General features: G+C 38.0%; 1 protein-coding gene across 1 annotated transcript in view; it reads left to right on the top strand.

The window, feature by feature from the left end:
• Art7 (arginine methyltransferase 7) overlaps window positions 1-13,468 on the top strand; it is an 83,534-nt gene that overhangs the window by 46,391 nt on the left and 23,675 nt on the right. Inside the window, exon 9 of the mRNA XM_071671952.1 lies at window positions 10,049-10,245. Coding sequence (XP_071528053.1) covers window positions 10,049-10,245 — 197 coding nt within the window. The remainder of the gene's footprint in view (window positions 1-10,048; window positions 10,246-13,468) is intronic.

Below are 13,468 nucleotides of genomic sequence, written 5' to 3'. Positions count from 1 at the left end.
GGCCCACCCAACCCAAGCTTCCCCAAAATTGCTTGCATAAACTACAGAAAAGCAGACTGTCCAGCCTTCACATTGTACATTGAAAGAAATATCCAAAACTTCAGTATAGATGATTTCCCATCTTGAAATCATACAGTCTCACACTTCATCAACATCTCCAACCAAGCTAGCAAAATGCACATTGCACAAGGACTAGAGAGAACTACAAACCAAAGCTCACCTCACAAATTACATATATCATAAGACAAAGAAACTAGCACAGACAAAACCACTTACCATTAGTGGCAATCAGAGAACAAATCCAAATTCTGAATAACCCCATCATTAGCCTAATCACTGAAAGGTAAACTGCAAACTGTTGCTTTATGTTCAACACAGGTCATCACAAGTTACCAGTTCTGGTGCACGTTAAAGAAGATCCACACTTGGCAATGCCAATCCAACCTCTATCCATGAAGTTGTTCTAACCGACTCCAGTGATGATAATGATAGTAATGATAATGAATATAATAATGTTGATAATGATGATAGGTATGTGGAAGTGGACATGGCAGTTGATGGAGCCATGAGGGCTGAAGTGAAGTGAGTGACAGGCTGCGAATGGGAGCTAAGGTCTTGTGTGCAGTAAGTGTATGGAGGGAGAAGTCATTGTTCGTGATGACAAAGATGTGTTTGTTTGAAAGAATATTTTTCCCACATCTGGGTCCTGAATGAAATGGATTGATGTGTTGGAAGTTAAATTCATGGGGACAATATGTGGAGTGAGTTGGGTTGATTGTGTAAGGAATGATGGTCTGAGACACGATCAAGGTATGCTGAAGTGGTTTGCACACATGGATGGGATAAGCAAAGAAGAGACTAACTGAGGGGATCTGTATGTCAGAAGTTGTTGGAGGATGGGAAGGGGGAGACCAGGAAAAACCAAGATGGAATGTTGGAATAAAAAAGGCTTTGGGGTATTAGGGCCATATTCAGGAGAGTGAGAGGCATGCTTGGGTTGGAATGAATTGGATCAGTGTGGTACTTGGGGCATGGGGGGGAGGGTGCAGTGTGTAGTTAATGGGCTGAACCAGAGCATATAGAGTGGCTAAGGTAAACTATAAGTAGTCAGTAAGAGTTGGCAGTGGATGGTAGGAGGCTTCAGTTTTAATGTATTATGAATGAAAGTTAGAGTGGATATATGCAAGTGAGGTTTTTATTCATCTCTTCTTGTTGCTGCCTTGCTAAAGCAGCAGGAGTTAATTATGAAGAAATAATTATGATAATAGTAAATTGTTTATTGAATTGAATGCATCCAAAGGCTGAAAATGTACAGAAAAATACTTAGCAAGAAGGACAGAGGAGAATGACAAAGGGGGTTAGAGAGAATGTCTTCACACAACCCTTAGGTTGGCAGTGTACTAATTATGAATTAAGTTCATGACAGTTGGAACTGGGCTCTTTTTGTAACAGTTTATGCAAAATTGGATTGGCTTGGTGTGGTTATAGTGCCAAATTTCGACTGAGGGAAATGATGGTGTTGAGTACCAAACTTTAACTTGGGGGCAATGATGGTGGTGAGGATGGTGCAGTAGCTTTTTCCAAGATTGTCAGATTAGTTCCAGAGTATGTTTGGAAATAATAAGGAGGGCCAGTGTGTTTGAAAATTATATATAGTTCATGTAAGAGGGACAGGATGATCTTGAATGCCCTTTTATGCACTGATCAGTTAATCCCTTTTGTTTTGTGAATAGGGAGGAAGACCCAGTTGGGAAGGCATAGGGGATTAGAAGAAGAATGAAAGTTATATAGATGTTCTTAAGTTAAGGCATAAGGAGTCCAAGTGTCTTGAGTCTACAAAGAATGTAGAGACCATACATAAAAGATGAGTGATTCCAATGTGTCTGAACTTGATTTATCATTTAAAGTGATACTGAAAAGCAGTGTGGACCGAATAACCTGGAGGGGTCTGGGGCATTGTAGGACAGTAGAAGGTTTTGCAGGGTTAACAGTGAAACTGATATGCATGATTATGGTTTTTGTATGTTTGATGGAAACTTTGTTTGCCGTAGTTCAGGTCTACAGGTTGTTATGTGTATTTTATAAGGCAGTGTAGTTGGAAGAGCTATTGTCAGACGCTGGTTAGAGAGTTGCTGAGGCACCTCCATTGAGAATAATCACTCTTCACCATTTATAAGGTTGAGAAAGCAAAATGGTCTTCATATTACCAAACTGCTGAGTTGTCTGTGGAACCTACAGTTTACTTGTAACAAAGCTCAGTTAAAGGCAGTACTCTAATAGGGTAAGCTGTGGGTTGAGCTAATGACAGTGAGTCATAACTCACCGATAGATCGTGGGCTTGTTGATTTCTCTTTATTGAGAAGAAACTTGAAGTCTTCCAATTATCAAGGTATTAAAGTGTTTTGACCAGTGAAGGGAAGCATTGATAATAGTATAGTAGGTTTTAGCAAGCATAGGGAGAAATTGTTTCAGATTGTTATGGATAAGTCAGCTGGTCTAGTAGAACACTCTACCTTTGTAACTGTATGGTGACTTCATACTCTTACTTGAATATGTGTGTCTGTGTCTATGAAGTGTTCTCTCCTCTCTGAGCTTACTAGAATTCATTAAAGCTTTGCCTAGTGTAGGACACTAAACCATAGACAGCTCACTCTCTTATAGAAATCAAAAAAGGTTTGTTACCTATATCCTTTCGCTAAAACCAAGCTGACGCTCACATAGGTAATTTCTCCCTTCTAAGAGGTCATTCGTTTGATTTGTGATTATCTTTTAACCAGAACCTTACAGACACATTAGTCAGTGAAACTATTTTGTAGTTCATTGCCTGTTCATGGTCTCCTTCTATAAAGACATGTATGACGTTTGCCATTTTCCTTTAACCTTGCATTTTGCCCCACTCCAGAGGCATCTTGAACAGCATTTCTAGAGGTTTGTCTTGTGTATTTGGACACATTTTCAGCACATATTAGTGAGATTTCATTAGTATTATGAGCTATGTATAGGTCAAACTAGATACAGTATCTTAAATGCTTTTCCATTCCGACTTGTTGGGGCTATATTGTCTTCTGCAAATTTTCCCAAAGAAATCCTTAACCGTATTTGTTGCTCTTTAACTGACATTTTTATTCCTGACAAATTTATGGAAAAGATTTTATTTTCTCATCCGCATTATTCTTTCCAAAGTTTATTTATTCCTCCTTTTCTTTCCTGCTATAATCATTTCTGGCTCTTGTCTTGCAAAAATAGACTTACTTTTTCTTTATTAAACTATTCCTCCCATTCTTACCATTCCCTTCCTATATGAGGCTACAGGTACCCATGTTGCTATTCCTTTGCTGTGAGGGTTGTGTAGTTTTCCTTTTTACGTCTTGTCTCATCTCTGCTTTTTTAATGTCTCATTTACCAATTAGTCAGTTTTGAGCATCACATGATCTTTTTTCCACTTGGTGGGATATCATATATTTAATATTCTTAATATCCATGCTAGTGTGTCAGAAGATAATGTCTGTGATGATGGTGTATTAGTCCTTATCATCCTAGTGTGTTTACTGTTGGTAAAGGAAATATTCCTTTTAACACTAAAAATTTTTGTCTCCATGACTCCTTTTCACCATGATGATTGACATTCCTATAGTCTCTCTTTGTGACTTAAATCCCCCAAGATCAGTGCTTTATCTCTTGAGAAGTGCATGTTTTATTGCTTCCTTGCCATCCTGATTGTTCCTTCATTGTATATTTTTTCTGAATTGTGTGTGTGTGTGCCCGTCTTAATGTAAGAGCCATTATTGTATGACCATTAGTGCTATGCATCTACCTAATAGAGGATGCAGCAGCATGAGTAGCATCAGCCCACAGTTAGTTGACCAGAATTGTTTTTCAACTCCAGTGCTAAGAGAAAATTGCATGTTTTTGAATTAATTTGTTTTGTCATTTGATATATGTTGGTTCCTTTCTGTGATTAACATTTGTTCATTTGATACAGTATGCATATTATTTCACATGTTAAATGTAAAATTTTCATTGAGTTCATTGAGTTACTTTGGTTTAAACTCTGATTGTTGTGAATGACCTTTTTAAAATGTGCAGACAGTATGTTGCTGAATTAAGAGTTTTAAAGCTATATTTATTAAGTAATTGTACTTCTAATATGACTACAGAGTCAGAAAAGAATTATCTTAAGTTAAAAAAGAGAAAACTTAGTTTACTTTGCACAGATTTATGTTTGATTAGTGGGGATTTCAAAATACTTGCCAGTGATATTCCGCACATATTTTTCCTGTACTCAGTATTTGTTTTACTGCTTCCCACATTCTACTTACACATGATGTGAATATGTCCATTAGTATTATGCACATATTTTTATGCATTATTATCCTAATGATGAATTGATCCATCAATAACCTGCACAATTTTTTTGTCATGTAGTAGTGTAGTATTTGTTGAGTCTTTATAATGCTATTTTCTACAGACAGATATGAACATTTCTCTGACATAATGCCTTTCCCAGCTACAAGTACCTCACATTGAAGGTAACAGTTACTGATGCTGATACTCCCTTCGTAATTTCCTGTGATTTGGGTAGTTCCTAATAAGAGAGGAATAATGCTAGTTAGTTCTGCTTTGAAATTGTTGAAAAAAATCTCTATACAATATTGATTTGGGCAGTCACGTGTGAATTTCTTTTAACTGCTTTTGTTAAAAGAAAACAAGGTACTTTATAAAGTAACAAGATTGCCTAAGTAAGGAAAAAGATAAGTAGAGTGCCAAATTTTGTATGATAGTACACTTAGAATATGTGAGAGACTGTTAAGTGGTTTATCTTTTGTGGTTTTAGCTCTGCATCCTTACTTGACTGAGTTAAGCAGAAAGCAGATGAACCTGTAAGCTCTCCCAGGCTAACTTCAAAACTTGCCCTACTTGCTTTATGCTGCAGTGATGGTTCACTCTCCCTGTGCTATAGGTATTACTGTGGTTTTTGCTTCTGAGGGCTGGCTACTTGTGTAGTCCCAATACTAGTTAGATCATGCAATATTCAGCAAGCTGTTTTACTACATGATTACGTTGTGGCCTTTGGCAACTCAGGGGTGGGCCATTTTGATAAATGCTTCTTTCCATACACCTTGAAGTGTTGTAGCTTTCAATCCTCTCATGTTTCTCCCAGAGATTATGAACTGACAGATTTTAAAAGACAGGGTTTTCACTTCCTCTGAAATATTTAAATACTTTCCTGTGTATCATCTTTTTTCCTTTTCCTTTCATTTACATGTCTGTATATCAATTAAGGCTTGGCAAATGATGTGGAATTTTGTTTGTCACTGGAGCTTCTAATGTTACAATAAACAAACTTACAAATAGAATCTTTCATATTTACTTTAGAACTGTATGGTACTCAGGCAGTGCTTAAGTTAATTGAACAGTCCTCAAATAAGATATTTATAATCTACACCTGTTCTCAGCATACACTCTAAGCTGTATCACACTATGCCTCAGTGCATCCTATAATTCCAGAAGTCCAGTTTATGAATATATATTTACGATGGTGTCTTGGACCAATATTGTGGAATCAGTGGTAATGAAAAAGCAGAAGATGAGGCTAAAACAGCGATGTCTAGCAATCTGTATATGAAAATTATACCTTAAACCATGATTTTATGAGCAGAATGAATAATTATAGATTATGTTTGATGTAAATGGCCAGCCCATAAGATTAATAGACTTGGATGAAGAATGACGTTGAAGCATAGTGTTCCTTCTCCAACGGGAATCGATGATTTGAGACAGTTCTTTGTTGACAGAAGATTGGTCATACTTTGTTGACCTATTGTCAGCTGCAGTTGCAATATTATCTTGGAATATGCACTAATGGAGTTTCAGAATTATAATTCTCAGAGGCAAATGTAAGTTACCTAATCCCAATGAAAAAGTAAACATATTGGAAGAATTTTAGACATGTTAACGTAAATAATTAAAAGATTTTTAAAGGAAACCAAACTGTATAATAATGTTTGGATAGACTTAGGGTTTTAGATATTTAAAGGAAGCCAAAATATAAGCTTAAATGTAAATAGTTTTAAGTTTTTGGATATGTATCTAAAATGTGCTGAACAACCATTAAGGTATAGTACTCTAAAATTTCTCAAAATCAAATCATTATTATTTATTTTGTATTTATTATATGTTGTTGCTGTCTCCCGCGTTGATGCAAGGTAGCACAAGGAAACAGATGAAAGAATGACCCAACCCACCCACATACACATGTATATACATAAACGCCCACTTACGCACGTATACATACCTGTACATTTCAACCTATACATGTATATACATACACAGACATATACTTATATACACTTGTACATATTCATACATGCTGCCTTCATCCATTCCTGCCGCCACTCCACCACACATGAAATGGCACCTCTCTCACCCCGTGTGCACGTGAAGTAGCGCTAGGAAAAGACAACAAAGGTCAGAGTCATTCACACTCGGTCTCTAGCTGTCATGTATAATGCACCGAAACCACAGCTCCCTTTCCACATCCAGGCCCACAAAACTTTCCATGGTTTACCCCAGATGCTTCACGTGCCCTGGTTCAATCCATTGACAGCAAGTCGACAGCGGTATACCACATTGTTCCAGTTCACTCTATTCCTTTCGCCCTCCTGTGTGTTCAGGCCCCAATCGCTCAAAATCTTTTTCTCTCCATCTTTCCACCTCCAATTTGGTCTCTCACTTCTCCTCGTTCCCTCTACCTCTGACACATATAGCCTCTTTGTCAGTCTTTCCTCTCTTGTTCTCTCCATGTGACCAAACCATTTCAATACACCCTCTTCTGCTCTCTGAACTGCATTCTTTTTATTTCCACACATCTCTCTTACCCTTTCATTACTTACTCGATCAAACCACCTCACACCACATATTGTCCTCATACATCTCATTTCCAACACATCCACCCTCCTCCGCACAACTCTATCTATAGCCCATGCCTCACAACCATATAACATTGTAGGAACCATTATTCCTTCAAACATACCCATTTTTGCTTTTCGAGATAATGTTCTCGCCTTCCACACATTCTTCAACCCCTCCCTCATCCTTTGACTTACTTCCGCTTCCATGGTTCCTTTGCTGCCAAATCCACTCCCAGATATGTAAAACATTTTACTTTCCAGTTTTTCTCCAATTTATTTGTCCCTTAACCCTACTGAACCTAATAACCTTGCTCTTATTCACATTTACTCTCAGCATTCTCCTTTCACACACTTTACCAAACTCAGTCACCAACTTCTGCAGTTTCTCACCCGAATCAGCCACCAGCGCTGTATCATCAGCAAACAATAACTGACTCACTTCCCAAGCCCGCTCATCCAGTTGCCTCCTCTCCAAAACTCTTGCATTCATCTCCCTAACAACCCCATCCATAAACAAATTAAACAACCATGGAGACATCATGCACCCCTGCTTCAAACCGACATTCACTGGGAACCAATCACTTTCCTCTCTTCTTACTCGTACACATGCCTTACATCCTCGATAAAAACTTTTCACTGTTTCTAGCAACTTACCTCCCACACCATATACTCTTAATACCTTCCACAAAGAATCTCTATCAACTCTGTCATATGCCTTCTCCATAATTGCTACATACAAATCCATCTGTTTTTCTAAGTACTTCTCGCATACATTCTTGAAAGCAAACACCTGATCCACACATCCTCTACCACTTCTGAAACCACACTGCTCTTCCCCAATCTGATGCTCTGTACATGCCTTAACCCTCTCAATCAATATCCTCCCATATAATTTCCCAGGAATACTCAACAAACTTCTTCTTTTCTTTCTTTTAAACTATTTGCCATTTCCCGCGTTAGCGAGGTAGCGTTAAGAACAGAGGACTGGGCCTTTTTTGGAATATCCTCACCTGGCCCCCTCTGTTCCTTCTTTTGGAAAATTAAAAAAAAAAAAAAAATGAGAGGGAAGGATTTCCAGCCCCCCGCTCCCTCCCCTTTTAGTCGCCTTCTACGTATTCTTAATCCTCTATCCCCAGGGATAACTCAACAAACTTATACCTCTGTGATTTGAATGCTCACCTTTATCCCCCTTGCCTTTGTACAATGGCACTATACATGCATTCCGCCAATCCTCAGGCACCTCACCATGAACCATCCATTCATTGAATATCCTCACCAACCAGTCGACAACACAGTCACCCCCTTTTTTAATAAATTCCACAGCAGTACCATCCAAACCTGTGTCCTTGCCAGCTTTCATCTTCCACAAAGCTTTCACTACTTCTCTGTTTACCAAATCATTCTCCCTAACCCTCTCACTTCACACACCACCTTGACCAAAACATCGTATATCTGCCACTCTATCATCAAACATTCAACAAACCTTCAGAATACTCACTCCATCTCCCCCTCACTTCACCGCTACTTGTTATTACCTCCCCATTTGCCCCTTCACCGATGTTCCCATTTGTTCTCTTGTCTTATGCACTTTATTCGCCTCCTTCCAAAACACCTTTTTATCATCCCTAAAATTTGATGATAATCTCTCACCCTAACTCTCATTTGCCCTCTTTTTCACCTCTTGCACCTTTCTCTTGACCTCTTGCCTCTTTTTTTTTTATATATATCTCCCAATCATTTGCTCTATTTTATTTCCCTGCAAAAATCGTCCAAATGCCTCTCTCTTCTCTTTCACTAATAATCTTACTTCATCCCACCACTCAGTGCCCTTCCTAACCTGCCCACCTCCCACCTTTCTCATGCCACAAGCATCTTTTGTGCAAGCCATCACTGCTTTCCTAAATACCTCCCATTCCTCCCCCACTCCCCTTATGTCATTTGCTCTCACCTTTTTCCATTCTGTTATAGATAGAGCTACAGATAGAGTTGTGAGGAGGAGGGTGGATGTGCTGGAAATGAGATGTTTGAGGACAGTATGTGGTGTGGGGTGGTTTGATCAAGTAAGTAATAATAGGGTAAGAGAGATGTGTGGTAATAAAAAGAGTGTGGTTGAGAGAGCAGAAGAGGGTGTTTTGAAATGGTTTGGTCACATGGAGAGAATGAGTGAGGAAAGATTGACCAAGAGGATATATGTGTCAGAGTTGGAGGGAACGAGGAGAAGTGGGAGACCAAATTGGAGGTGGAAAGATGGAGTGAAAAAGATTTTGAGTGATCGGGGCCTGAACATGCAGGAGGGTGAAAGGCGTGCAAAGAATAGAGTGAATTGGAACGATGTGGTATACCGGGGTCATTGTGCTGTCAGTGGATTGAACCAAGGCATGTGAAGCATCTGGGGTAAACCATGGAAAGTTCTGTGGGGCCTGGATGTGGAAAGGAAGCTATGGTTTCGGTGCAATCATTACATGACAGCTGGAGACTGAGTGTGAACGAATGGGGCCTTTGTTGTCTTTTCCTAGTGCTACCTCGCACACATGAGGGATAAGGGGGTTTTTATTTCATATGTGGCGGGGTGGCGATGGGAATGAATAAAGGGAGACAGTATCAATTATGTACATGTGTATATATGTGTATGTCTGTGTGTGTATACATTGAGATGTGTAGGTATGTATATGTGCTGTGTGTGGACATGTATGTATATGCATGTGTATGTGGGTTGCTTGGGCCATTCTTTCGTCTGTTTCGTTGCGCTACCTCGCTAACGCGGGAGACAGCGACAAAGTATAATAAAAAAAAATGTATATAGGTATGTATATGTGCTGTGTGTGGACGTGTATGTATATACATGTGTATGTGGGTGGGCTGGGCCATTCTTTCGTCTGTTTCCTTGCGCTACCTTGCTAACACGGGAGACAGCGACAAAGTATGATAAATTGATAAATATATATATGCCTGCAAAAGCTTTCAAAGTTAGTGTGGCAATGTCAGATAGCCAAAAATATATATGAAAGATTTTGCCTGTGTTACCCTGCACACTACAGGGAAGGTTCATACAGAAATTTATATATATTTTTTCTGTTTTGTATGATAATCTTACTCACAGTGTATTCTTTGTAAATGAGTGCTCTTTTTTATTTCAGTGAGGATATATCAGAAGAGCGACCAGTTTGTGAATGTGGTATTCACATTGTGAATTCCCGGACTCGTTTAGGGCAGCTCAACGACCCTGGTAGATTAGAAATTTATGTTAGAGTCCTAGAACGTTACATTAATCCTGATAGTGTGTGCTTAGCATTGGGTGATGGCTGTCTAATGGCTGTTGCTGCTGCTAAATTAGGTAAGCCATTGTATCATTTTCTGTAATTGATATGTTGGTTAGAGGAACTGTCCTAGTGCCTTGTAAAGCAAGAGTGTTGGACTGCTGTGAAAATAGTCTTTATTCTATTCACAGTCTGATGTATGATTTAAAACCTAATTTTTTTTTATCAAAAATTGAATTGTACTCCTGCCTGTGATTGTAATTTGAATGACTTAGCAGATGACTGAAAACAGAATGAATGAACTGTTTATTGAATTTCTTTGTGTTCTTGTGTAAGTATTTTTCTAATTATTTGATGTGTTTGTTTATCATATGATTTTCATAATTGCTGAAATTTTTGTCTTGTTATCATTTAGGCTTGCATTTGTTTTGTAGTTAGAGAAAGTTAATTATTAATACTGATTTAAACAATATAGTTTTTAGATTATTCAGCATTCTGTTTGAGATATTTCCCTACTCAGCTGCAAATAGAATATTTCTTAATTAGCAATATTACTTATATATGAAAGGGGCATCAAGTTACTAATTTCTGTACTCTTTTTTTCTTATAATTGCCTTCCTTGCCTTAACATGGTAGGGTCAGGGACAAAAACAATGGGCTTTCTTGTGAAAATCCAGTCACTAGGTGTCATGCTTTATGTACTGAAACTTGAGCCTGTCACCCACAGCTGAGTCACACAAACTACTCCATTTTACTTTCACTGCTTCATGTGCTTTGGTTCAGACCATTTACAGCATTTTGCCCAACCTCCTCTCATTTCCTGTATTGCTCCAGCTTTTTTTATCCGTTATACACTTATCACTCCCTTGAATGTTTAGGCACCTTGAACCCAAAGCTCCCTTACTCTAGCCTTCTGTTTCCTCCTTGGTCTCTCCTTGCTCTGCTTCCAACAAACAGATCCTCTCTCTGCTTCTCTTCACTCATCCTTTCCAACCTTATCAGAAACTTTGACTTTGAACTGATGGGCCAGGAGATAAAGGGCACCCTGTGTATGAGGGATTTAGGGGTCACTGCCTCCAACAACTTCAAATTATCCCATCGTTATAATGAAACTCCCAGGAAAGCAAATATGCTGTTCAGATATAGTAACAGAAACTTTTTATATTAATGCAAGGATGTGATATTGTCACTGTACCTAAGTTTACTGAGACCCCATGTTGAATACTCAGTGTATCTCTGGGCTCCCTCCACCCCTTTTTTCTATGTTTGAGAGGATTAGAAGAGGGGAAAAAAAGAGACAAGGGAAAGTACCCATGAATTTTGGAGTACCAGGTCATAGTTATTGGGAAATATATAACAGGGTAGAGAGTTCCAAAGTTCACAGGGTAGAGAGGTCCAAAGCTTTGAGGTAGGGAAAGAAATTGTTATAAAGATGACATGCCCTTGAGCTGACAGTGTACACACACTAATCATGTGACGCGGCAGCTTGTCGAGTATTACGTGGTCTACCTAGTGGTGAGGCCACACAAGCAGCCAGCTCCAAGGAGCAAAAACCAAAGTAATACAGAAGAGGAAAAGTGAACCTATATTGTGGCATAGGGCAAGAGGGTCAAGTTTTGAAGTTAGACTTGGAGAGTTTATAAGTCAGACTGATTTCTGGTCAACTCTGTCATGTATGGATATAGTGTGAGAACCACCCTAGATGTGAGTGCAGTGCTCCTTATAAGGATGAATCAGTCCTTTATATGAATGGAGCAGCTGTTCAGAAGAAAAGAATTTTGGACATCTGAACAGGACTCCCAGTTTCTTAGAGGAAAAGTGAACCTATATTGTGGCATAGGGCAAGAGGGTCAAGTTTTGAAGTTAGACTTGGAGAGTTTATAAGTCAGACTGATTCTGGTCAACTCTGTCATGTATGGATATAGTGTGAGAACCACCCTAGATGTGAGTGCAGTGCTCCTTATAAGGATGAATCAGTCCTTTATATGAATGGAGCAGCTGTTCAGAAGAAAAGAATTTTGGACATCTGAACAGGACTCCCAGTTTCTTAGAGGCAGATTTAGCTATTTCCATAATGTTTGATGTTCAAGAAAGAGGGGATGTTACAGTAATAATCACAGAATCTTCTGAAAGAGTAACATTTGATTACTTATTTTATAAGTTGTAATATCCCCAAACATATTGTTCCACCCCAAGGTGATAGATTCCCAGTTCTATAATTATTTGGTTCATATTTATGAACCGAATCATTATAAAATCTTCTAAAAGAGTACCATTAATTGCTTATTCACAGGCCTTTAAGTCCCCCAGCATGTAGGTCAACTACAGATTATTCAAATTCAGTATGGAAAATAGTCCTTTTACTGAGATTTTCACGCAGATCTATTACCCTCACAAAAATACTGAAAATTGCAGAGAAATAGATCAGGGAATTTTTTTTAGCCCTAAAAGCCTTTTTGTTTTAGAATTGAAATATGACATAATGAAGCACTTCTATTCTTCAAATAAAACTGAAAATATCTCATAAGGCTTTTTGAAAGCAACAGATACCCAATGAATCCTAACCAAATAATCATAGAATCTTTTAAAAGAGTTGCTGTAATTGCTTATTTACAGGCCTTAATGTCTAGCAATATATATATCAACTGCAGATATAAAATTTGGCATGAAAAAATGGTTCTAAAACTAAGGTTTTCAAGCAGATCTATTACCCTCACAAAAATACCAAAAATTGCAGGTAATAGTTCAGAGAAAATTTGTAGCCTCAAACCCTTTTAGTTTTAAAATGAATACATGACATAATGAAATGCTTTTATACTTGAAATAATCAGTAAGAGATCTGAATGAAGGCAATTTTAAAGTATACTTTGATCATTTGCATTGTATTTACTGGGTATCTATCACTAACTAAGAGCATTATGTTACATTTTCTATGAGTACATCAAGTATAGAAGTATCTGTATATAATAAGTTTTAGTTTTGAAAGAAAAAGTTTTTTGAGCTGAAAAATTCTCTGAACTATTGCCTTTAGTTTTTCATATTTCTCTCGGAAAAATAGATTTCCTTCAAAGCCTCATTATTAGTATTATTCTTCATGCTTAATCCAAATCTAGTGGTTGAATATCGTTTGGGCATCTATATGATATTTGATTAAACTGTGACATGAAGGCAATTTTAAAGCAAAATCTGATCATTTGCATCGTATGTATTATGTATCTATCATGAACTGAGATGATTATGTTACATTTTCCATGATTACATCAAGTATAGAAGTGTCTGAATATGTTATGTTTTAATTTT

This window comes from Panulirus ornatus, chromosome 17, assembly GCF_036320965.1.
Source record: "Panulirus ornatus isolate Po-2019 chromosome 17, ASM3632096v1, whole genome shotgun sequence".
NCBI lineage: Eukaryota > Metazoa > Arthropoda > Malacostraca > Decapoda > Palinuridae > Panulirus > Panulirus ornatus.
This window is presented reverse-complemented; position numbering and strand designations above follow the sequence as displayed.